This window comes from Podarcis gaigeae (assembly GCF_964106915.1).
Source record: "Podarcis gaigeae genome assembly, chromosome: 2".
Lineage (NCBI taxonomy): Eukaryota > Metazoa > Chordata > Lepidosauria > Squamata > Lacertidae > Podarcis > Podarcis gaigeae.
In genome coordinates, this window is record NC_139679.1 from 79,815,798 (window position 1) to 79,840,259 (window position 24,462).

General features: G+C 41.9%; 1 protein-coding gene and 1 long non-coding RNA gene across 25 annotated transcripts in view; one reads left to right on the plus strand and one right to left on the minus strand.

The window, feature by feature from the left end:
* Positions 1-24,462, minus strand: part of IQSEC1 (IQ motif and Sec7 domain ArfGEF 1) — a 315,470-nt gene that overhangs the window by 55,171 nt on the left and 235,837 nt on the right. For 4 of the 24 annotated variants that reach the window (XM_083726918.1, XM_083726917.1, XM_083726915.1 and 1 more), the window contains exon 1: positions 17,594-18,305. The exons of 18 other annotated variants lie outside the window; for them this stretch is intronic. In XM_083726918.1, the coding sequence (XP_083583044.1) occupies positions 17,594-17,658 (65 nt within the window). In that variant the 5' untranslated portion in view covers positions 17,659-18,305. Of the gene's footprint in view, positions 1-10,525; positions 10,703-17,593; positions 18,306-24,462 lie in introns of those variants that run through there. 2 more of the 24 variants (XM_083726919.1, XM_083726905.1) reach the window with 1 other exon arrangement.
* Positions 3,874-6,426, plus strand: LOC310838956. The gene is made up of 3 exons (XR_014561254.1): positions 3,874-4,016; positions 5,764-5,816; positions 6,078-6,426. It is a non-coding gene; the product is annotated as an uncharacterized lncRNA (long non-coding RNA).

Sequence of the window (24,462 nt, forward strand, 5' to 3'; positions counted from 1 at the left end):
GTGGTGCTGTAAATGCCTAATACCCCAATTCTATGTATGAACCAAGTACCACCAAGCTCAATATCAGTTACTCTCAAAATGTGAAAAGTATTAAAGTCTAAGTGTGTGGTCTGTTTTCTGTTTTTGGCAAAATACCATTTGACTATGTAAATCCTTTCTGAACAACACCATTGTTGTACTGTAGCCCATCATAGAAAATATAATTTCAGAGCATCATAAACAATCCTTTTCAGATTCAGTGTTCTAGTCACTGTAATATTCCTTAACACAGGCATTTCAAAGCATTCAGCATTTAAAGGATCTAGGAATTTCAAGATCAGGTTGCTAAAGTAACCCCATAGGTAAAGGTTTTATTAAAAAGTAAAAACCCCTTATGTAGAGTAACATCAGGTCATTTAAGTTTACTAGAAATGTCATGAAGGAAGCCAAGGTTCTTTTCTGTATGATCATGCACACATTGTGCAACAATGCACTGTGTGGAAACCATAAACCTATTAACAAAAAAGTCACTGTCCGTTCAAACAAACTTCCGGGTCAAAGACTGTGCTTGATTAATCAAACCAATCCCAAATGTTTGCTCTGGTATATTTCCCTGCGATGATGGCCCAAAACTACTATAATGCCCAGAACCAAGTCTTTAGGCTGAAATACACAAATGCTAGAAGATTCTGAACAGTTTTCTACTCGTCTCAAAATGTCCTACTGCTTCTAACAATGATTTTATAATAGGTTTAAGACCTCTTGGCTAGTACAATTCTAGGAAACTACTGCAGTGTCAGTGACCAGAAATGAAACTCTCTTGAAGTGGCTAGAAACAGAAAGCATGGCAGCCATGGAAGCAGCTGTTATACTTAGAAACTTCTGAGATAGCAGAACTTGGAAAGTGCGGAGGAAGGAGAGGAAACACTTGAGCAGCAGAAGCAAACAGAAACCAACATAAATGAAACATATGATTTCCATTCATGATTTGGCACTAACTCAGCTTGATGCAGGCATCAAGCTAGACACTCTGCAGTAGTCACCCAGCCTACAGAGCACATGGAATTGTATTAATTGTGCTTTCCATGAACTGAAGCAGATGAGAGATGGGAGTTCTGGGTAAACCATGTGAGTTATCATTCAATGAGTCTTCCTGTCCAGCATTCCCAACAGATTTCACCCAGTAGGAAGCAAACCTATCAAATTTCTGACAGGCTGGAGTAAAGACCTCCTTTTAAATGCAGTTGACTACTTTCAATACTTAAGCATGAGTACTGTTCATGCATTCCAACTTTCTCAGAGGAGAACTTTTGCTTGAAACCTGTGATACATACGTTCTCCACATTAGTTGATCAACTCCTTTGACCAAAGAGGGCAGAGACTGTCAGAGGCAGACTTCTAGCTTTCAGGATCTACTCTTGCAGGTTCTACTCTTTTACCCACCAGCCAGAATTGGGTGTGCAAGGCATACACTTAGAGCAAAAGAATCCAGAGTCCAGGAATTTGCAGGCAAGAACTAAACAGAGCTCACAGTCCTTCCACTCCAGTTTACTGCACCTGCTCAATTTCTTCATTTCAGCGGTACAATTAAGGGAGGAGGACACTATACCCAGCTATCTACTGGTAGATCCCAGTCTATCTTGCCCATATGAGCTAAAAAAAGATTGCAAGCAACATGGATATGACATACTCTCATTAGTATCTTAAGCATGGTTTATGTCAGGGTGGACTGGGCAACCTCTTGGCCTAATTTAATGTGGATGGCAGGGAGGGCAAAAGTAACAAAAAGACTCTGGCTTCTCCTATGCACCCTCAGCAGAAAAAAAAGATTGCCCACTCTTGATTTAGCAGACAGAGGTTGAATAAACAGGAAAACTGTTTTTGCTTATTTTGTTCAAAGGCTGCAACGGTCTTATCAGTAAATTAATCTGCTTGTGAGGGCACTGAGTTCAGAGTCCATAGGCAGATGAAATGCCACTTCTATGCATTACCTAAAAGGCTTAGATCAGCAAGAAAAACATTGGCCAGCTTCTTTTCCTTACAAATGCACAAGATCAGCTGTTTGTGCCAAAGCCAGAGAGAGGAAACCATCAAAGCCACATCACAGTAAGACCATATATCAGCTAGAGTTTTAATCGAGAATTGTTTAAGGCCAAATCCCAACAAGATACGACTCTTCTAAGAGATGAAACAGCAAGGAAGGTTACTGGATGCCAGATGAGTTTATGGTAAATGTTACATCTGATGTCCGTATGGTTGCACTCAGTTGAGATTCCCCATTTCCCCCATCAGTAAGCACATGAATCTCTCCCTAAAAAGAGACCAGAATTTCAGAATAATGTCACGTGGACTGCAAAGCACTTTTAGCAAACAGATGTATACAGCAAGATTTTCAACTGAACTTCAGCTTTAGTAAGCAATCTTCCAACTTAAGGCACCTATGAATAAAATATAGTTTATAACTGGGAGCATGTAAAGATGAGATTAGGCTGGGGGTGTGCGTGGAAACGCCTCTCCTCATAACTTTTCATTTTTAGATGAAAATGTGTGGGTTCTTAGGTTTAAGAACTAAAAATACTCATCTAAAAAGAGCTTAGTTGAGATTACCCTCAGATTCCAGGTGAGGCAATGAAGGTTAAACAACTTGTAACTCTGCCTTCATCTATCCCAAACTGTCCAAGTCAGGCTTATGTGTTTAGTTGCCTTTACAAAACAACATTCTGCATAATAATAAGTAATAATTCTCAGAGGTATTCAATTTTTCTTTAAGTATTATATGTCATAGTTACAGTATTTGTTTTCCTGCAATTAAGTAAGGAATTACGCAGTCTCTGTACTTTAACTAGACAGTATGTTAAGTGACAATAAAGTATGTTAACCAATACTATGAAATTTGCTTCAGCTGCAAATTGATTTTCCCCTCCATGTTACCAAGAATTAACTAAAGTAGTACTATATGAATACACATTGTACTTGAAAAGAAACTTGTGGAGTAGGGGATCTTTCTGTCAAATTGCAAAGGTTATGCTTTTGAATTATGGTGCTGGAGGAGACTCTTGAGAGTCCCATGGACTGCAAGAAGATCAAACCTCTCCATTCTGAAGGAAATCAGCCCTGAGTGCTCACTGGAAGGACAGATTGTGAAGCTGAGGCTCCAATACTTTGGCCACCTCATGAGAAGAGAAGACTCCCTGGAGAAGACCCTGATGTTGGGAAAGATGGAGGGCACAAGGAGAAGGGGGCGACAGAGGACGAGATGGTTGGATAGTGTTTTCGAGGTTACCAGCATGAGTTTGAACAAACTGCGGGAGGCAGTGGAGGACAGAGGTGCCTGGCGTTCTCTGGTCCATGGGGTCACGAAGAGTCGGACACGACTAAACGACTAAACAACAAAATGTTTGGTATAGCTATCAAAGGTCAGTAAAAGTGTTGCAAAAAAGAGAGAGAATTATTTATATTGCTGAAAGGCATAAAGATGGAAAGGCCACAAATGTATAATCCAAAGATTGTGTATTTTGGATACTTATGCAGGGATAAAAATATTGGCCACTATCCAAAGAAACACACAACTATTTCTGCATGACTTTAAACATATGTTTCTCAAATAGCAGCCTCTGATACCACATGGCAAATCACTTTTGAATTGGTGATTTTCAAAAGCAGTTCATGATATTGCAAAGGGATGTGCTGTTCAACAGAAAAGAATAGGTATGGTAACTTTCTGCTGGGTCACACCTGACTGACTCAGAACATAAGCTAGTTCATAAAAATAGACTTTTAAAAACTTTTTTTTTTTGCACCAATCCATCATCCATAATCTTCTTTCTACCTATCCAGCTCTTCTAATCCTGTTCATTTACTGTCTCTCCCTTTTAAACAATGCATATCCAGGTGGGGCAGCAGCAGAGCTCTGGCACAGGAAAACAGAGATGGGTGGACATCTGAAATCTCCTCCCCTCTCCAACAAAGATGCTGGCATGCCAGTAGATAAGGCAAAAGTAGTGCTTGAGAAAGTTATTCCAATGGCTCCTACAATGGTGAGTATTATGTGCTCTCAAACCTTGTATCAGGGCTTGATTCCAGTGAGCCTGGCATCTCTAGAAAGAGGTTAAAAAAAAAAGCCTCATTAACCTTAGGTGCACTTGAAGACGTGTAACCCACATGCATATGCACCTTTAAGAATTATGCACATGCTCAGTAGCGAAGTGAAGTGTGGAGAGCTCCAGTATGGAGAAAGGGAGTCTATAGTGTGAAAGAAATATGATTTCATCCTCAGTAGAATTAGGAACTAGTGGTTAGACAAGAGGCGCACCTAGCTACCTCCTTTCTGTAAAGTCCTGAAACCCTAGGATCAGGATTTGGCAGTTTCCCTTTCCTTTCTGGAGCTATTAGCAAAACTTTGGAATTACAAGATAGGTTTTCCTTTTTGTGGCTAGCAAGAACAGCTTAAAGCTTAAAGACCAAACTGCATAAGAGAACTTTTGGAATTGAGTGTGAAGCCAGTAAAAGAGATTTCATGGCAACAGTCTGGAAGAAAGAACCTTAGTGGCCAGTAATCTAATGTTTATTTTATCAAGGTATTTATAGTGTCAGACACGACTAAACGACAAAAATACAGAATTTATAATGAAAACTTACCTTGCCTCTGTGCTTTCCAGGCACAGTCCACATTTTAATATTCTGTGTCAAAGAGCCCTCCCTCCCGCTGGAGCTTTCCCTGTGAAGCCCCACTCTTTAAAGCTGAATCGGAGCAAACAACAATCCACAGAAACTCTGAATTGTTGTTTGTTGTGCTTCAGCTTTAAAGAATGAGTTTTCAAAGGGAAAGCTCTGCGGCAAAAAAGTGAGCACTTAGAAATAGAGCTTTAAAGCGCAGACCTGTGCTTGGAAAGCCGGGGTGGGGGTGGGGGGAGGCAAGTGTGGATAAGCCTTAAGACAGGATATTGCTTGATGTATGCATCTTACATGTCTTTGTATCAGTCCTTTGTTGCTAGTGCCTCCAGAGACCCTAAATAAATAATATTGTTGAAAATACATAAAAACAGAATAAAGTTTTATAAAGGGTTACTTCAGAAACCAGCAATCTTGAGCTGCTGTGATATAGTGGCTGGCACAATTAACTTTCAGAATAATTGCAGAGTGTGGTTTCAATGGTTGCTTGCTTAGATGGCTTATTTAAAAAAGGGTTAGACAGTTTCACAGAGTGTAGGTGTTGCAGTAACTATTCTCTGCGAATGGTCAACCAAGACAGCACAACTCTAGTGACCAGATACTGGGGAGAAAAATAAGGGATAGTTTTCTCCAGAATGACCTGCTTTAGAATTTCACATAGCATCTGAGTCATCAGTGTTGGAGAAGTGCTGGCTTAACCCAGCAAGCCATTTCTTACCATATGAAGCCTGCCCATCCAAGCACATCTGTAGCATGGCCTTTTGTGGAGCAGGGATTGGGTATGGGTGGAATGGTTGAGGAGCTAATAACAGCCTGTAAGCTGTTATTGGACCATTTGCCTGCCAAAGAGACACCATTATCTAAAAGATGTGTCTGCCCCATTTGCCATACACAGCATGCAACTGCAGCATTTACAGCCCAAGCTACTATTTGTACTGCAATAACTAAAGCTGGGTAACACTTCCCAGCCCTAATAGAAGGGGAGGGGGTAGCATTTACGTCAACAGTATCTTGTAGCAAATAAGTATGCGCTAAGTATCACACCCACAGAATTAAATAGCGTATTTTTAGTGCAAGTGTGGTGTTTGAATTAATCACATCTGTCACACACAGCTATCTAGAAGAACTGACCTCACAACACAGAAGAGCAAGGAGAAAATCCACAGGTAATTTTATTTTTAAAAGCAAGCAATGGTTCCCATTAAAATTAAATCCACAATATTAAACAAATCAACAAAATAAATAAATCGTAGGTTTAAAAACCGAAACATGCTTTGCAAGTCCATAATTTAAGTTTTAACTCAGCAATAACAATAACAATAATTTGATAGCAACTTTGAGTGTCCAAAGTATTTCACATGCATTATCTGGTTGTAATCCTTATAGCAACACTGTAATGTAAGCCTGTATTATCCCACTTATTGCAGATGGAAAGGACTGTGATTGAGAGAGAACAACATCACAGCAGAGAAGAGATTTGAAAATGGGGACTGACAGTTCAGTCTCTAAGTCACTATGCCACTTTCAACTATTTCAGGCATACTTTTGCCACGTATAGCTCATTTGTGCTCTACAACTAACCCGGTCTGTGATATTATTAAAACAACCTCTAGTTATTTAAGCTGGCAATTTGCACTGAATTCATTGCATTGAATATCTTTGTGGTAAGTGTACTCTGAGAATTAAGGAGAATTATTTGGCTTCTCTGAAGTCAAAAAAGAGATGGTAACCTGTACACACAGCTGAGAGTGAATTTTCCACAGTGAAATAATCCTTCCCTTCATACCAGCCAACACTGTTGGACTCAGCCAGTCAGTGTGGGAGGCAACACTGGCTGACATCCTTGTCTACAGAACATTCAATTTGCTGGTATTTAGGATCTGTAGGAAGCTAAGCATAAGCTTTCAGCTCTGTGACCCTTTTCAGTTCTTCACAGCAACATCCTTTTCCTAGTTGACACAGATTGCGTACTTTTGATAATTCATTTTAAAGCTTTAATTAAGCTGCATTTAATGTTTCATGTGCTGAAATATACCATCAAGACAATGCAATTATACCAGGATATAAATGAAATAAAGTTAGTAAATTCTGCTTCTAGGTTCATTCTGACAGTAATTTCTTCTCTGCTGCCTAAAATGAATGCCTATAAGATACAGTGCTAGTGGGAATGTTTTGACCAAGCTATGTGTCCCTGTATTCATAGGCCAAGAGAACTGTGAGTAGGAAATCAGCAAACAAATAGCATACAATACAGCTCAGTAAAACTCTGTGGAAACAGCAGAGGCAGCCTGCTCCTATGACTGTCAATCCAAACAAGTTCAATGTGACTTACTCCCAAATACATGTGTACAAGACTGCAGACTTTTACAAAAACTGTTCAAAAAACTTAAAGGTTGGACAAAACATACTTTTTCTATTTAAAATGTATGTTCATATTCACAAGCCACTGTATAACAATAGGGTAAATTGTCACTTCAACACAATCCAACTCGTGAATTTATAATATTTTTCAATTAGCTGAAACTTTAGATTCTTCTTTGACTGCTTTTAAGGTCTTTTAATACTCTGGCAAATGATAAATTCAGAGAAGGTTGTTAATCACATGCATGTGGAAAAAAACCCATTTTATCTTATTAAAGCCACCACAGATTTTTATGTAAAAAAGCAAAATGTGCATTTTAGCAGCGATAGAAGACCTAAGTAATATATACCACAGGTCCTCATTCTAATAAGTGCCCTGGAGTAAAACGTTTTGCTTTCTCCCATGGAAGTTGGGGCTCAACACCATGTTACACATCAATACATATACAAATATTACTGCTGAGTGAAGCGATATTGAGAGGAGGCAATATACAATATGAAGAGTTCCTAGATGTATCAGTGTGCTGCTTTTCATTTTAACTTCCCCAACCTCAAACTCATACCCTCCAGCACGTTGAGGTGTAAACCCAGGATGTGCATCTTCCAGGTTCGCACTGCCATGCGAGTCACATGACCTGCACAAGATCATAGCCCCCCCCCAAGTGTATTCTTGAGGCACCAAAAATGGCCACCATGCTCTCACACAAAAAACAGGTAACCGGAACCATTGGGGGGGGGGTATGCAAGCTGCGTGCTTTCAGACTGAGTGTTTGTATGTGCCATCTATGGATTTGATAGGAAGAAAATCAGCTTGGGAAGGGAGTTACAGGAAGAAAGCAGTGGGCAAAGGGAAGGTTAAGAACTTGCTAGCAGCTTCTCCATACAAATGTCCTTCACACAAAAGCACTTTGCCTAGAAATGGTAATCCAGGCTGCACGCACTCACATACAGCATGTACTTCAGTCCTTTTTGAGAAATAAAGCAACAGTTTACTTTGCACACACTTCTTAAAAAGAAGGAAGGTGCACTAGTAGGGTTTGACATGCCAGTTGCTATATTGGTCGAAAGCTGCCAACGGGCTTGTCACCTATTATTTGAAGCCAAGAATGGCAATGTGTAGGTGGCAGCTTATCTCTTTTTATTTCATTAAGGCAGGGGCAAAGGCTGCTTGCCCTATGGCTCGCAGCAATTAGGTGCACAACTACTGGCACAGCATTGCTCTCTTACTGGCTGCTTGTTAGCTCTGTGGGAATTTCCCAACAGGAATACACTCAGTGGTAAGAGGCAAAGGTCGCTGCCTAGGAAGGGTTGCCTGTGACTGTGTCTTGCCAGATGCAAAAACAAGGGAATTCAAGCTGGTGAGACTTGAAAGACTGGCCTGCTACCTCTTTTGCACAAATTCGTGTGAACGGACTTAGGCTTCTTCACCATTGCCGTTACTTAATTTTGCTTCTTTTTAAAAATTTCCTTAAAAAGAAGCTCTGAATATTTCACATATACAGAAACTTTACATCATGTTAAATGTTACATTTAAGAATTCCATGTTGTTGTTGTTTTAGAAAAACAAAAGCTTATTTCATAGTGTGAGAACCAATGTAGCATAAGCAGATATCTGCTCATGAAACAGAGGTTATTCCTCCTCTCCCCCTACAATGGCTACATGGGAACCCTATGGAGCAGTTTTTGAGAGGACATGGTGGAGCTGGAGGAGCGAGAACGGAAACTGGAAGTCCTGCGATGCATGCAGGCAGACATCACTGAATGTTGCCCATAGTTTCACAACAGCTGAACTAATTTGTTTTGTAATCAGCATATGCATCAAACCAACTGATCATTGAAGAATGTTTCTGTTCTACTAACCCCCCCCCCGCTGCTGAACAATAAAAATGTTGTTCTAACAAAGTTAATGTTTGCAAAGAAAAAAAAAAGTTGACCATTTGACTTTAAAAAAAAAGTAACAAAACATACCCATACAAGGAAAGCAGCGCTTAGTAGTAGTACAGAAAAGAAAGAAAAATAGCAATGGATGGTTGTAGTTTTAGACATTCCAAGAAAGGCAACCCAATAAAAGCATCTCTCTAAAAGGTTCCATGAGTCAATGGAGGGTGTAAATGTGTTCAATTGTCTTAACCAAACCAATACAAGAATGCCATGTCGTACAGAAGGTGTGAGTCTATAAGCATGATGTAGCATACTTGAGAGATCCAGGCTTCAAAAAGATTTGTATTTAAAGTTCTCTATTTTTTTGAAAGCACTAATCTAGCTGAGGCTAATAAATGGAGGATGAGGTCTTTATTGGTTGTGTTCTTAATCTGAGGAGTAAAATATGATAGTAGGGCTAATTTGGGTCTGGTTATAGTGATTGCACCATCATGAGCCTGGTTCTGGCTGGGGAGGGCGGGATATAAATAAAAAAATATTTATTTAGTTTTTTATTAATTATTATTATTATTAGATTATTATTTTGAAAAACTTTCTCCTAAAAGGGAATAATTTTTTGATAAAACCACCACATGTGTACAAAAGAGCCAGGTAAATGGCATTCCCACCAGCAAGGTTGGATGTTTTATGATTAATTCTATAATCTGGCTGGGCACATGTAGCAGTGATGTACTATTTTTAAAGCATTTTATTGAGTTCTAACTGAGGTTTATTCAAAAGTTGTTCCTTTTAACAATTGGCATTATTTGATCGGACAGCTATCCACCCCCCCTTTTTTTCTTGACTGGTCAACTGACATATCGTGTGTGGCACACTAGTATTCCAGTATGAACAAGTCAGGGAACAGGGACAGTTTTACCATGAAAAAATGTAAAGCAAGTCTTATCAACTAACCCAGCAGTTTCCACAAGCTCATTTGTGAAAGAAATGAGTTCTAAGCTGGAGCAGTTGTTGATGGACCTCGAGTGGGCTGTATGTGCAATTCTCGTATGTTCTGTAAATACAGATCTACTGCAGTCCCGTGTAGGATTCCCTTATTGTCCTGAAAAACTATTTACTTTATCCCCATAAAATTGAATGGATACCATACTTCTCTAAAATAAGAGGAATGAATTCGGGAAACTACTTTGCAAAGAGCAGAACTTGTTCCTGACCGCAGAACAAACATCCTGAGTGAAAAGGAGGTTGCTATGAATTTACTTTATCCCAGAGAACTCAATGAAAGTCACTAAGAATCAAACCTGCTTCTTTATCACAGCCCCAATTTGGGGTCAGAAAACAGGTGACGCAACACCCAAAAGAGTTCTGAGTGTCACCGATAAACACACAATTTAAACTAATTAAGTTAAGAGCCACAAGTGAATGTTCGCTTACATGTTCTTCAGAACAACAACAAAAAACCAAACACCTGAACATCTGTTTCAGTGCTTTTAGGAATCTTGATACCCATAGCAAATACCAGAACATAAGAGCTATGCATTTAAAATGAATTAACCAACAGATACCTCACAGTTAATAGGAATCTACACACACAGTGCCTTACTGTATTTTGTTTCTTTTTTCTTGTTCTTACCTATTCAGAGCAACTGTTTCCATGACCAATTATCGGAGAAAACACAAAGAGGCGGTGGTTAGCTTTTAGCAGCTAGAAGCATTTCGCTCATGTTGAAAATCACAGATAATGTTTTCTCTAATGTAATGTAAAATCAAATGGCTGATTGCTCAAGCACTCTCTTGTCAAGTGCTATTACAACTGGAAAAAAACATCCTCTAAAACTGATGTCACACTGTTTCACAACTATGGTGTTTCCCAACTAAGAGGAAAGGCCAGGACAATACAATCACGATGCAAAACTAGTAACCTGGCAAATCTGCCCCAGTCAAGACTTTTTGCAACATGCAATACTACCAAAGGTAACGTATATGCTATGTTTATAAGCAGTACTACAGTTCTTTAATGCTATCACACAACACCACAAGATAGTGAAAAAACTGAAAAGTATTACATGAGCTGACATTTAATCAGGATCCTAGATTAAGATTTCATACCTTTACAGGAAAGCTCCTGAATCTTTAGGAGCAACAGATGATCAGTAACAACGTAAATGGTAGACCCTTCCAAGAGGAAGCAGAGACGTTCCTAATTCAACTCACTTTAAAGTCAGAAGGGAAGAGTGCTGCTAACTGAATCACTGCATTACTTCCGGCAGCTTTGTCTCAGAATACTCCTGTACATGTGTAATGACCTAGCATGACCCTGCTTAACTTGCAGGATCATCACAGCCTGGCAACTACAGCTACAGGCTATACTCTTCAGCACCCTTTAGGACAACTTCCGAATGCTTCTCTAAAGCGATTACTCAGAGTTACAAATCACAGACCCAAATATGCACATGAAATTTCCCAAAGGTTTAGATGTGGTTTTATATGCCCTTTTATGAGACCTTATATCAGGTGTGAATTTCTGGAATCTGGCCACTTCTAAACTAGCTTAGCTCTGGCCTTTGCTTCTTTAAAGAACTCACATGAAAAACAAGTTGAGAGTACATATCTTTCACCACAAGGATTCTTCTTGCACTTTGTTCTAGATTAGTGTTTCACAACCTTTTCCTGACCATGGCCCCCTTCTGATCTTGTTTCCTTCCTGTGGGCCCCCCATGCGTGTAGCCGGGGGGGGGGGGGCAGGGGCAGCTGCCCCTCCAATGAGTAAAATACAAATCTGAGGTTCAGACCCCCCTAACAGAAGTCTGTCCCCCCTAACAACCCCCCCCCAGGGGGCTATATGGCTGCTGGTTGGGAAACACAGCTCTAGATGAAGATACTCTATTAAAAAAGATAAATTTATCTGAGATAACCCAAAAAAAATCCAAGTAATCAGCTGGCAAGATTTCTGTCTGGAGAAAAGGATAGTAAGCAAGGCTAACTGAGTCCATAGGTGAACTTCAACATGCACAACAGGATGGTCTGAAGAAGCAAATAAACCACTAATCTTACTAAAAATACATACTGTCAACAGTACTTTTAAAAATTTGTTTTTCAAGTAATACACACGGTTCACACAGCATCAGCTTGTGACCCACTAAAGACAAAAACAGAGATGGAGGATGTGCCTGGATGGCTATACCTCATTTGGCTGATCTTCTTCTCCCTCATGGATAGTTGCTGAAATTGTACCAAGGGGTGTGCACATGCAAATTTGTGTATGTAAAACTGATTGTTCATACATTCTTCCTAATTTTCTGTTGCATATTTTCATACATTCCTCTTCTGAAGGAAAAACCAATCACAGGTTAGAATGGGGTAGGCAACCTAAGGCCCACATGGGTCATTTAACCGGCCCATGAGCTGCCCCTGAACCAAGCCACCTGCTTGGTGAGTCCCCACACACTGTGCTAAACCAGCACAGCACGGCACAGGGACTCGCTTCCATGGTGCCAGAAATTGTGTCTGCGCAGGTACAGGCAATCGCGGGTGCTCAGGTGTACACACAATCCAGCCCACAGAAGGATCTTCAATGGAGTGAACCGGCCCAGGAAAGGTAAACCTTGCTGACCCCTGGGTTAGAAGGATATAGTGCTTCAGAAACTGCAGAATTAAGGGATTTGCAACCGAACTATTAAAGGTTCTTTATTTCCAGCAGCCTAATAGCCAGTGTCGTTAGCAGTTCATCTAGAAGACTGTGGGCTGGTTCACATGGAGCAATCTCAACAAAATAAACCATAGTTTATTAAGCTGAAAGTTGGGCCAGGCACTCCTGCCTCCTTCACTCTGTTACTGGAACTAAAAATTTCCAGGATTTATTACACCATAGTTTTTATCCAATTTCATATTATGGCAAGTACGCCCAGATTAAAACACAATTTCCTGGTTGGAGTGTAGAGGGAAATGATTTCATAAACTTAGAAGACCCCAATTCTGGCATGAATGCAAAGAGAGAAGAGAAAATACAAGCTCAATGATCACTAAGCCAAGATAGTTATTTCTGAAACAGCCCTGTATGACCTGCCTAAGTCACTGGAAATGAAATTTACTAGCTTCTCTTTATTCCTGCAAATTCGAACAATTTCAAAACACAGGTGCCATGTACCACTGTATCGAAGGAAGTCTGCGGTATCTGCCATACTGTGAAACCTTTTGAAATAGTAAAAGTTGAAATCTGAGACATCTTTAAATATATTTATATATAAGCTTTAAAGTTATTGGAATTTGACATAGCAACTCTAAAAACTATTAGCAATAACCCCTAAGGAATTTGTGATATTGCATAACGCAACACCAACCTAAACACCCTAAACACCCAGGCCAATAACTTACTGTTTGCCAGAAATGAGGGCAATATATGGCTGTTGCATTTTTCCATCCTACATGCATGCATATTACATAAAGTACTTTTTTTATTTGAAGAATATGGCTAGATATCTTTTCAAAATGAGAGCAAGCGCATCAAGTGATACTGAGGGCAATCCTAGTAGTAATTCAGAATTGCTGTCCGAACATCCTGGAGAAGACTCGTTTAATTTGACACCAGTAGCAAGCCCAGGCAAACCTTCAAAAAAGAAAGTTTGTCAACAATATGTGGATAGATATCTGAGTTGGTTTCACATGGACTGAAGATGAAAACATCTGTCAGCCTATGCGTTTGATCTGTGGTGAGAAAATTTCCAGTTCCAATATGGCCCCAAACAAGATGAAAAGATATTGGTGAGCAATTTTTTGTTCTGAAAATGTGGACCAGAGAAAAAAGTTTGAGATCCACTGGCCTAGAGGGGCACGTCTCCATTTTTTTCTTGATGAGCCATCTCTCCATGGAAGATAACTGCAGAGCTGTCTCCACCTCCCAATCCTCTGTCACTTCAGATCATGCCCTGGAGCCTTTCTTGTCCATAGTTTCTGACAGACCTTTCTCTTCTATGAGCAGTGAAGAGTATTCTGAGAGAAACATGACAACTGCTATGTTATCATCTGATGGTGATGAAGTGATCACCTGTTGCATTCTGGATATTATTTAAACCACAAGCTTACTCTTACTAGCTGCTTTCTTGGCTGTGAGTCCTGCTCTCTGCCTTGCAGGCCTTTTCCTACCTGGCCTGGGAAGGCGGGACTCTGACTGACTCCAGTTACAAAAACTGAAGCTGTTGAACAGACCCTTGAGCAGGAATATTGTTTAGCGGTTTTGGGGAAGAGGGGGTTGTTGTTACTAATATCAATATTAATTTCTGGATCTTTATTTTAAATCTTGTTATCTGGAAATTGTTTAATTTGGATGTGTATTTTTGATGTTTTATTTACTGTTTATGACTACTTTTGTTATGTTTGTAATTACAATGGTACCTCGGGTTACAAACACTTTGGGTCACAGACTCTGCTAACCCGGAAGTAGTACCTTGGGTTAAGAACTTTACCTCAGTTGGGTCTTTAGTGTTAAGACCAATATATGTTTTATTATTTGTTAAGAAAATTATGTGTCTATGGTTATTCCTATGTGTAATTTGGCATTTGTGTTTTTGTGTTTTTTCTTGCTATATCAATACAAAGTTTAAAAAATAAGAAAAATAAGAACTTTACCTCAGGATGAGAACAGAAATCGTGCAGCAGGCCCCATTAGCTAAAGTGGTACCTCAGGTTAAGAACAATTTCAGGTTAAGAACGGACCTCCGGAACAAATTAAGTTCATAACCAGAGGTACCACTGTATGCATTTTTTAATTCTATAAGCTGCCTTGAGAGTAGTTTGAACTATGGAAAAGCGGCATACAAATAAATACATAATTTTAAGTACTATACAAAAAGGAGAAGCCTAGACTACACATACTTTTTCTCAACTGTGTTTAAATTCTGTAAAATTCAATCATTTGATGCAATAAAACTTATTCTCTGAGTGAAGAAGATTCCCTGAGAACAAATGACAATAAACTAAATCCTTCATAATTCATTTTGTTTCAAGCACCACATATAATCAGGTCTTCCTGAAAGGAACAAAAAATGTGTCAATTACAAAAATGATCTGGTAGAAGAGGGCAGTTCTGCCAAGAAGAAATATTCACCCAAAACACTTAGCATACTCCCCAAGGCAAGATCCCTAAATCTTTCTCCTCTTAAAATAATAGTAAAATAATTTTTAACAAAATAAGTCATGAAATAACTAATCTTATGAATCTTTTCCGATCACTAAATGCAGGCAACCAGCTCTGGAGGAATGAGCTTTATCGGGATGCCCTTGCCATAAGAGGCACGGCCTTCCCAACAGTGGCACCATGGTTATGGAATGCTCTTGTGTGGTACTTACATTTTTGGCATCAGCTGAAACCTTGTTTTTACCAAGCCTGTTAACGCCTTTCACATGCACCAGGTTGCTCCCAAGATTGAAGGGGCCCGGCACATGTGTTGTGCACAGCATGTGTGTGGTGTCACATGCGTTACACATTGCAATGGAGGCGGCCAAGCACTCTGGAGGAGCCAGCCACTGGACCAGATGGCGCACGACATCACATGCACACAACGAGCGCAGGGTCACTCAACATTAAGATGGCCCACCCCCTTAAAACAAATATTTCGGTCTCCTAGAGTTGGCACACCTGACACCTTCACATGCTCTGAAACTGGTTGAATGTTGCATTATTAAGTGGATTTTATGTCACTGTGGTTTTTTTTAATGAATTGTATTTTGCTGATATTTGTAAATCACCCACTATATACTACATTGGTTAAACAGAGCATAATCGTACAGTGTTCCGTGTGCTGGAAGATGCATACATGCTACCTAGAACAGCTTCAAAACAATCACCAAACTCACAATAACTATGCCACTCAAGTGTGTGTTTTTGTGAACATGGTTTCGGACTCACATGAAGGTGTGGTAGAATCCACACAACCTCCATTGATCTGTCACTATTTAGTGCCCTATTCTTGTCCTCACCTCTCTCACAAAAGCATGTAATCAAGGAGGTATAAGCTATCTTAAACCATCATACCATTGGTATGGCAGAAGTCTCATATCACTGTGAAGTAGTGTCATGCCCATTGGCACATTCTCACTAAGGAACAGCAACAGGCTCCTGCTCCTGCTTGTAACCATCACAAATATTTCCAGGAAAAGAAAGATAGCAACCACTTGCCACATTACCATGATAGATAAAAACCACTCCCAGAAAAATATAATTTCCTTCAACACTCACCTGGAATATTTCCAAAAATGCACCCCTTTTGTGGGAGATGAATGTCTCCATGAGCGGTTAACCATTTTCAACTCTGTAGTGATTTTCAACTCTGAACATAGGCTTAATTCAACTGAAGCCAATGGCCCTCAACGTTTCTAACTCAATGTATAGTTGAAGTCACTGATTTATGTTCTCTTTAACATCCCATGAATGTGACAAAATATAGAGCAGCTCAAAATAATTGTGCCCATGTTTGCTCAGAAGCAAGTCCCACTGATTTGAGTGGTGCAGTGGTTATAGAGTCAGATTGGGGCCGGAGAGACTCAGGTTTTCAGCCCCCAAAGTCATGGGCAATTTTGGGCCAGTCACTATCTTGGTCTAATCTACCTCACAGGGTTGTTGCAAAACTAAAGGGGAAGAGGAAAGCAATGTATACCACCTTCAGCTTCTTGGAGAAAGGCAGGCTCTAACAGTAGAAAATACATTTTTAAAGTGTGTTTAGAACTACAATTATTGATGCAAAGACAGACATTTATCTTCATAATGCCTGGGTTTTTGTTAAATGAATAATGAAAATGCGTAAGAAAGGTATTGTGTGAGGGGAAAAATGGAGGAGGCATTGAGATGCTGCAAATATATGTAGCAAGTAATGTCTTTTAAATGATTCTGCTGCCAGTTTCATGTTGTAAGAGCTGTGTGGTTAAGGAGTTAAACAACTTTAAATTCCATATTCAAATGAATAAGATGTTAATTTGAATTCTGTGAAGGACAGATGGCATTGCAGTAAGATTTTTTTTTTTTTTTGTAAAGTCAAATAAATGAGCTATGGAATATAAAGGCTCCTAAAATGACAACATACACTGGAAACAAAGCTACAGTTGGCTGTAATCAAGACACATTTGCAAAACATTTAAAACTTTGCAGCAGGGTTTATTACATCCTGCAATATGCAAACTGAACCCTTTGCGTGCATACAATGGTGCAGAAAAAAATCAGGAAGGTACACACTATGGCATTTTAAAATATGCATTCAGTTTTTATAAGTAAAACTGAATGCATATTTATGTGACCAACAGCTGTCATTTCTACATTGGCATTTGGGATACTAGCTAGAATAAAATTCTGTAGAAAATGATTTAGCTTTCACAGTGGAAGGAAAAGGAAGAAAAAGTACGCGAGATTGAGCACTATAAAACCCTTTGTGTCACGGGATTAGTATTGTATGTATGTGCAGCAGCCGATCGTTTTGCTCGCCTGCTTGCTTAAACACACGCTCGGTCCTCTCTCCCTTCCACCAACACACTAAACCAGTGTTCGGAACTAATTTTAAACAAAGCTGTTCCGAGGCTGGAACTGAAACACAAAGCAATCAAAAAGAAAAAGGGAGAGAGAGAGAGAAAAAAAAGAATTCCTTCCCCTCCAAGCTCGACTCTTTTTGCTTTAGGAAACCCACGCTGCTGCTTCCAATAGAGGGTAATGGCTTACCAGCTGTCAAGCTCCAGCTCCAGCAGTGACTGAGTCCTCTCCGAGTTACAATGCAAGCACCACATGGCTGGAGAGAGAAGTCACAAGGAGGGGCCCCCGAGCTGCCAGCATATCCTTCCCCGGGGCTCCCCTAACACCTCCGGGCCCGCGCTGAGGCAGCCGAGAGAGGCAACTGGGGCTGGGGGCACGGCACCGAGGAGCGCCCCCAACTCGTCTCCGTGGGCGAGAGGAGGGAGCAGCTCAGGAGGGGGTCCGGGAAAGGCGCGGGCACTCGCGAGGTCCACCCTCTCACAAGCTCCGGCGCGCGCACACACAGAGGGAGGCTCTCTCGCGCGCCCGCGCTCCCGACCCTCCACTCACACACGCTTACACATCCATTCCGCTAGAAGCGCGAGCTGGGAATACAAATGCCAGAGCTGGGAGGGGTAACATTGATCTTATTAAGCCGAGGCTGGTTTCCAGGACGGGGTGAGGGGGGCGCGGGTGGAAGAGGAGAGGCAAGGGGGGGCGGTAGGGACCGCCACAGGAGGGGGTGGGTGTGGGGGGGTGTGTGTGTGTGTGTGTGTGCGCGCGCGCGCGCGCGCGCGCGCGTGTGTGTGTGTGTGTCCGTCCGTCCGTCCGTCCCCCGCTCTCCTTGTCCTTTTGGCACTGCAGGAATGTGACAAAGAGGAGGAGAAGGCAGGAGCAGCCGCCTCCCGCTCGCCCGCTTGACTCCCCGCTTCTCTTCACGTGACGGAAAGAGCGGGGGCTCTGGCAGCGCTATTAATAGCTGCATTCAGACTGGGAAAGGCAGGCTTCATTGCTATTCAGCAGCTTCGCTGTCACTGGAAGCTGCTGCTCCCCCAGGCAGGCACACACTTGGCTTGGGTAGCAACAAATGTTTGCGTTGGCTTGGAAAGCGCCTGGAGCTGCTTTCGGAGACCCTCATTCTTTCCTCCTCTCTCTCTCTGTGCCCCCGCCCCATTTGGGTTTCCACGGTTTTGCTTCAGCTGGGATGCTTTGCAATATAAGCGATGCATGCCTTCTTATCTTTGGGAAGGGCGTCTTTCGGACGTAATTGCTCCTAGAGTTAATTAAAACTAAAATCTGAAGATAAAAGGACTGCGGAACTCTTTATTATAAACGGCAAGCTGACGACTCCCAAGCGCCTGCAGCTGGAGCAGTTTAAGAGCTGCTTGCACAGAGATGAATGACTACGAAATGAACATTGGGGTGTGGAAGGCCTTGTACCTTTGGACTGTGCCCATCTCGCAACTTTGAGATGGTTTTGTTTTTAAGCCAGTAAAACTTTAACGTGTGGGGGTTATGGCAAGACAGTAAAGATGTGATTTTTGAATCAAAGTACACCCACACATGCACCAAAAGGAAACTTCTTTTTTTCATGTTGCTTTTGCCACCACATTGAAATAATTGTTTATGTGAATCAGAGCAGCACTTCTGTTTAGCTTCTCATTGAGGCTTACTCAAAGTGTTACAACAACCCTGTATATTGCTGTATATCAAAAACTAAAAACTTACAGTATAAGGTAAGGTGACATATTTATCCATTCTCTTCAGTCTTTTGATATTTCCCCTTTAAACTTAGGCAGATTAAATACTTCTTTACATTTTTGGCTTTTCACTACTTTAAAAAAATCAATGCACACAGCATTCTTTTGAACTCCTTTGAGCTTTTTTTTGAAAACAAAGTAAATAAACTGCAGACTACAAACTTCAAAAAATCTACTCCGTTATTTTTGTGCAATGACACCACTTTATCTATTCAAACCTACTATTACTAAGTGTTCCTCGTGCATAAAAGTAAAGAAACAAACCTGAGTCCCCCCTGCCCACTTAAAAAAAAAAAACATTGAGAGGAAAAAGTTGCTCACAAAAATAAATGCATCTGTGTCAGCTATTGCACCAAGACTTGTAACAAAAATTGCTCTCAACCTCCACACATTTGTTCCAGACACGTGGCTTTAAAATTATGATTTGGCTAGAATAGTAGCACTAAAAATAACCCTGTAGAAGTTCCAAATAATTATTCACGGCATTGTTAGATTTTATGTACATGGTAAAAAACCAACAACCCACAGTACAGTAATTTTTCTCAAGAGTTTTTGCTGTATCCAAATGTTACTACTATGACGAGTAAGAATATGCACGTTTAGTCATTGTGAGGCAAATAAAACAAAACCCTGAGGATCAAAGTAGATCCCCATAAGTTTGCTGCTTAGCGTGGGATGCGACTTGGGGCTGCTGTTTAAAGTAAAAATGGTTTAAAACGCAGCAATCCAAAGGGGGTGATGGAGAACCAAAGATGGACAACATGCCATATCTAGAGCCCTGTCAGGAATGTGGTTGGAAGGGAGGATGAAATGCTGCTTTTCCTCCCGCCTCCTTTAAAGACCCAGTTTGGCACACACACACCCATGTACATGTATGTGTACATACACATACACAGGCTGGGAGCCTCAATGGCACCCCTCTGGAGGCTTCACCTGGGGCAAAAAAACTGGCTCTCCATCCCCCCTGTAGCTACAGCTCTGTTTTCAGTAGTGGTGGTGGTTTCCAATACTGTAGGAGACAGAATACATATGCACAACAACACCATTTCAGATAGCATCAGAGGAATGAGATCCATACCTTCCCCTTATCTGCCCCTAAGCTTGCTAATCCAAGGGCTGTGGAGATCTCTCTGGTGTCGGGAGGAGGTGGTCTTATGAGGCTGGATCTCTCTCTCTCTCTGGGGACGGACTACTCTTTCCGCATTGGAAAACAATGTTGGTTCAAGATTTTGGAGGGCACTTGGGCAAAATATCCTCAGTGCTCCTCCACTTCCTCAATGAATCTACCCGTTCACTGCCACTGTTGCCACCTACAGCTCTGTCTCTGGCTCATCACTGTCATCAAACGAAGCCAACTAACAAGCAGGCATTGGTAGTTCCTCCTCCTCACCACCACCATTCTTGTTTGCTTTCTCATCCCTGGGCCAGAGTGAGAGGAGGGTGAAGTAGCAGGATGCAATACTGAAGAGGAGGAACAGGCCCAGATGACTCTTGTCAGTGGATCCCCTACTGGCAGGGGTACCAACTTGCCCCCCGCATTGGGGAGGGTGCATCACGTGTGTGACATGCCGTCCTCCCTGCGGCTTGTGCCAGGGGGCAAGATGCGCGGAGGGCGATCTTTGCCCTTGCTCGTTTGAACCTGCTCCTGGGTGGGGGATGAGACGCCCGGAGGGTGCCTGGCAGTGGCGGTGGATGTTGGCCCCCTCAATATTGGGGGGAGCTGGGCCCCCTGATTCAAAATATTGAGGGGGATGGTGCCACTAGCACCCTCTATACCTGGTGCAGGTGCCTGCTGGCATTTGGGCCTTGGCAGGTCCAAGAATTGATGCTTTTGAATTATGGTGCTGGAAGAGACTCTTGAGAGTCCCATGGACTGCAGGAAGATCAAACCTATCCATTCTTAAGGAAATAACCCCTGAGTGCTCACTGGAAGGACAGGTCCTGAAGCTGAGGCTCCAATACTTTGGCCACCTCATGAGAAGAGAAGACTCTCTGGAAAAGACCCTGATGTTGGGGAAGATGGAGGGCACAAGGAGAAGGGGACGACAGAGGTTGAGACGGTTGGACAGTGTTCTTGTGATGGCCTGGGAATCTGATTCAGAAGCTGAATCTAAGGAGTCCCAGCCTGCACAGGAGTCCCCGCCTCCAGGGCCGGCTGAGCCGGGGCAGGGGCTTGAATCACGTGCCGGGTCCTCAGGAGCAGACACCAGATGTATCCACTCTGGCTCTGGAGGTGATTGAGGACCCATTGCCTGCAGGTGCGCCTCTCCCAGCCCTGTCAGGGGAAGGTGAAGCTGCTCCTGGGTCCAGTAACCCTCCAGCCTCTCCTGAGCTGCAGAGACTCAGGGCAGAGAGGCGGAGGGAACTAAGTGCTCTCAGGAGGAGTGCTCGCCTTAAGGCCAGGAGAGGCGGGTCACCTGTGGGCTGGGACCGCCCCTGGCCTCAGAGGAGATAAAGGCCAGTCAGCCTAGTCCCAGGTTGCGGGAGCAACGACATTGGAAAATTGTTTCTGCCAGCACCCAGACCTGTCTTTCTGGAGTTCCCGACCACGCCCGGCTTCTTGCTTTGAACCCAGCTTCCCCCTTGGTGGACAGTCTCCAGACCCTCGGCCCAGGACTGGACTTTGACCACGCCTCACGGTAACCCCCCCGGGACCAGCACAGTTCTCGAAGCTACCAGCATGAGTTTGACCAAACTGCGGGAGGCAGTGGAAGACAGGAGTGCCTGGCGTGCTCTGGTCCATGGGGTCACGAAGAGTCGGACATGACTAAACAACAACAACAACAGGAGCTGACCATGCAAACCTTCTACATTAGCCTTGCTTGGAGAGGGAGAGCTGAACATCCTTTGACCCCTGGATTGTCCTGCCACAGATCATAGGACTGTGGCCTAAATCAACCATGCCCATGTTTTTATCCTGTTATCTTGACTATTTAGTTGATGGTGGTTCTGCCTAACAGAAGCAAGAGCCATCATTTCAAGGAGATATTTAAACATGTGCTTTGCTGGAATTTAATGAGCTGCTTCCTACTGAAACACAACACATGGTATAAATAGAAAAATCCTCCAAATATCCCAAGTGTAAATTTATCCTCATCTATATTTAAATATCTACGAGAAAACTAGATCAGATTCATTCAGACTAGGTTTGAAGATAGCTATTTATGTAATAGCAGAGTCAAAAGGCATCGGGTTTTCTTTTTAGTCATGTGTAGTCCTTTTCAACACATTCTGTCTCTTGATGCGATAAATCTCTCCATAACATTTATAATCCATTGATGTGAATATTCATGGGTGGGGATTTTATGGGATTTCAATCCTAAGAATTTTCTGAGGCAAATCCATATCGTATGTGGCAAACACAGCTTATTGTTTTTATCGCTCTCTGACCTTAAAAATAAATTACACATATATATGCAGATTAACCGATTTCTTTTTAATGAAGAAAGACAGGAGATTATATATCTCATCCACAGGCCCCATACAACCAGGAAAAAAACACCAAACTGAATTTTTGTACATAAAATCTAAGCATGAGATGTCTTGTACCGCTTCAAATTGTTGTGTCACTGATTAGACTCAACACACTGCCTTATATTAAGACACCACAACAACCTCTTTCCTACTTGTTTAAAAATAATATTTTGCTAGTTGTTACACAGTGGTCGTACCATTGTTTCATGGAAGTTTATGTGCTTGTTTGCTATTCTATGGCAGGGCACAATCCTGATAGACAAGTGCTGCTAAATTCCATGGATTTCACAGAATGATATAAGACCCCCCACCCCCCAGGTAGAGCATTCCTAATAAATGACTGCCCAGCCTTCACATAAAGACCTTTGGCGAGGGAGATTCTATCCGCCTCTAGATAATTGGTTCTATTGTCAACCTGCTCTTACCGACAAGAAGCGTCTTCTGATCTTCAACCAAAACCTAGCCTTCTGTAGTTTAAGCCCATGACAGCCTTTCAGGGTTATGTGAAGAGAGCTGTCATGTCTTCTCTCACTCTTCTCCAGGCGAAACATACCCAGTTCCTTCAAACTTCCCTCATGGGATTTGTTTTCCTTGCCGCTGACCACCTTTGCTGCCCTCTTTCTCAAACCTGTTCTACTTTGTGCATATCCTTTTGAAAGTGTGGTCTCCAGAACTGAACACCAGAAAGTTATAGCCTTTAAGTCATTTCGGTGCTTATTAATATTTAAGGGATTTTCTACATATTTTCTCAGTCCTTGTTCCCCATAAGGTATCCCTGTTAGAGCTACCCTCCAGTTGTTCAGCAGCTCCATGTGGTCTAATAGCCACTGCCTGCCTCTCAGTTGGAGTGGGGAGGCAAAAATTGCTTTTAGGGCTCACCTAATCAAGGAGTATATAAATTTTATGGGGTTTTTTTAACCAAGACATTTTTTTTTGTACTGTGTACATTAAAATGCAAAATAACATGAAGAAAATGCCTGGGGAAATTGCTTGCAAAAATGTGTACAGTATGTATTAGGCAAAATTACATAGGGTTGTAGCCAACACTGTGTGTGCAGTTCCACTCACACAACCGGACTTTCCCTTCCTCTCATCTTTCTGCTGCACTTTGAAGTTCCAACAACTGGAGCTTCAAAGCCCAGCATCACCTGACACCATATTAATATCAGGTGACTGACGGGTGGGAGGCTCTGTCCACATGTCAAACATGGCTTGCTGCCAAAAAAGTTCTCCTGACCCTGATTTATAAGCCGCCCTAAAACAAAAAGAAGCTCACAAAATAAAAATGTGGTAAAAGCAGCACAATAAAAATACAGTAAGATGAAGTGTAGCGTTTTAAAAAACTTAAGATAAAAACCAGATCAAAGAGAGGAGAGAATATATATTTTTTAGTTAAATTTTAAATACATGGGAAAATAAGTCTTCGCCTGGCACTGTAAGTATATTCAGGTAGGCACAAGGTGGGACTCACTGGGGAAAGTATTCTGTAAGCAGGAGACGACTGTTGCAAAGGCCCTTATAAGACATGTCTAGCATTCTGTTATCACAGTGGCCAAAATATGCCCCTCGGAAACCCACAAGCAAGACCTGCGCACAGAGCACACTGTGGTTTCCAAGAACTGGCAGTCAGAAGCGTTACTGCCTCCAACCACTGAGGCAATAGAATAGCTATCATAGCTAGTAGCCATTGATACTCTTATCCTCCATGAATTTGGCACATCCTTTTTCAGAGTCATCCAAGTCAAAGGCCATCGCTGCCTCCTATAGGAGGGAGCTGCCACACTTGTACTCCCCCCCCCCATGATAACACCAAATCTTTGGGCTGAGGGAGAACTGGAAGAGGGA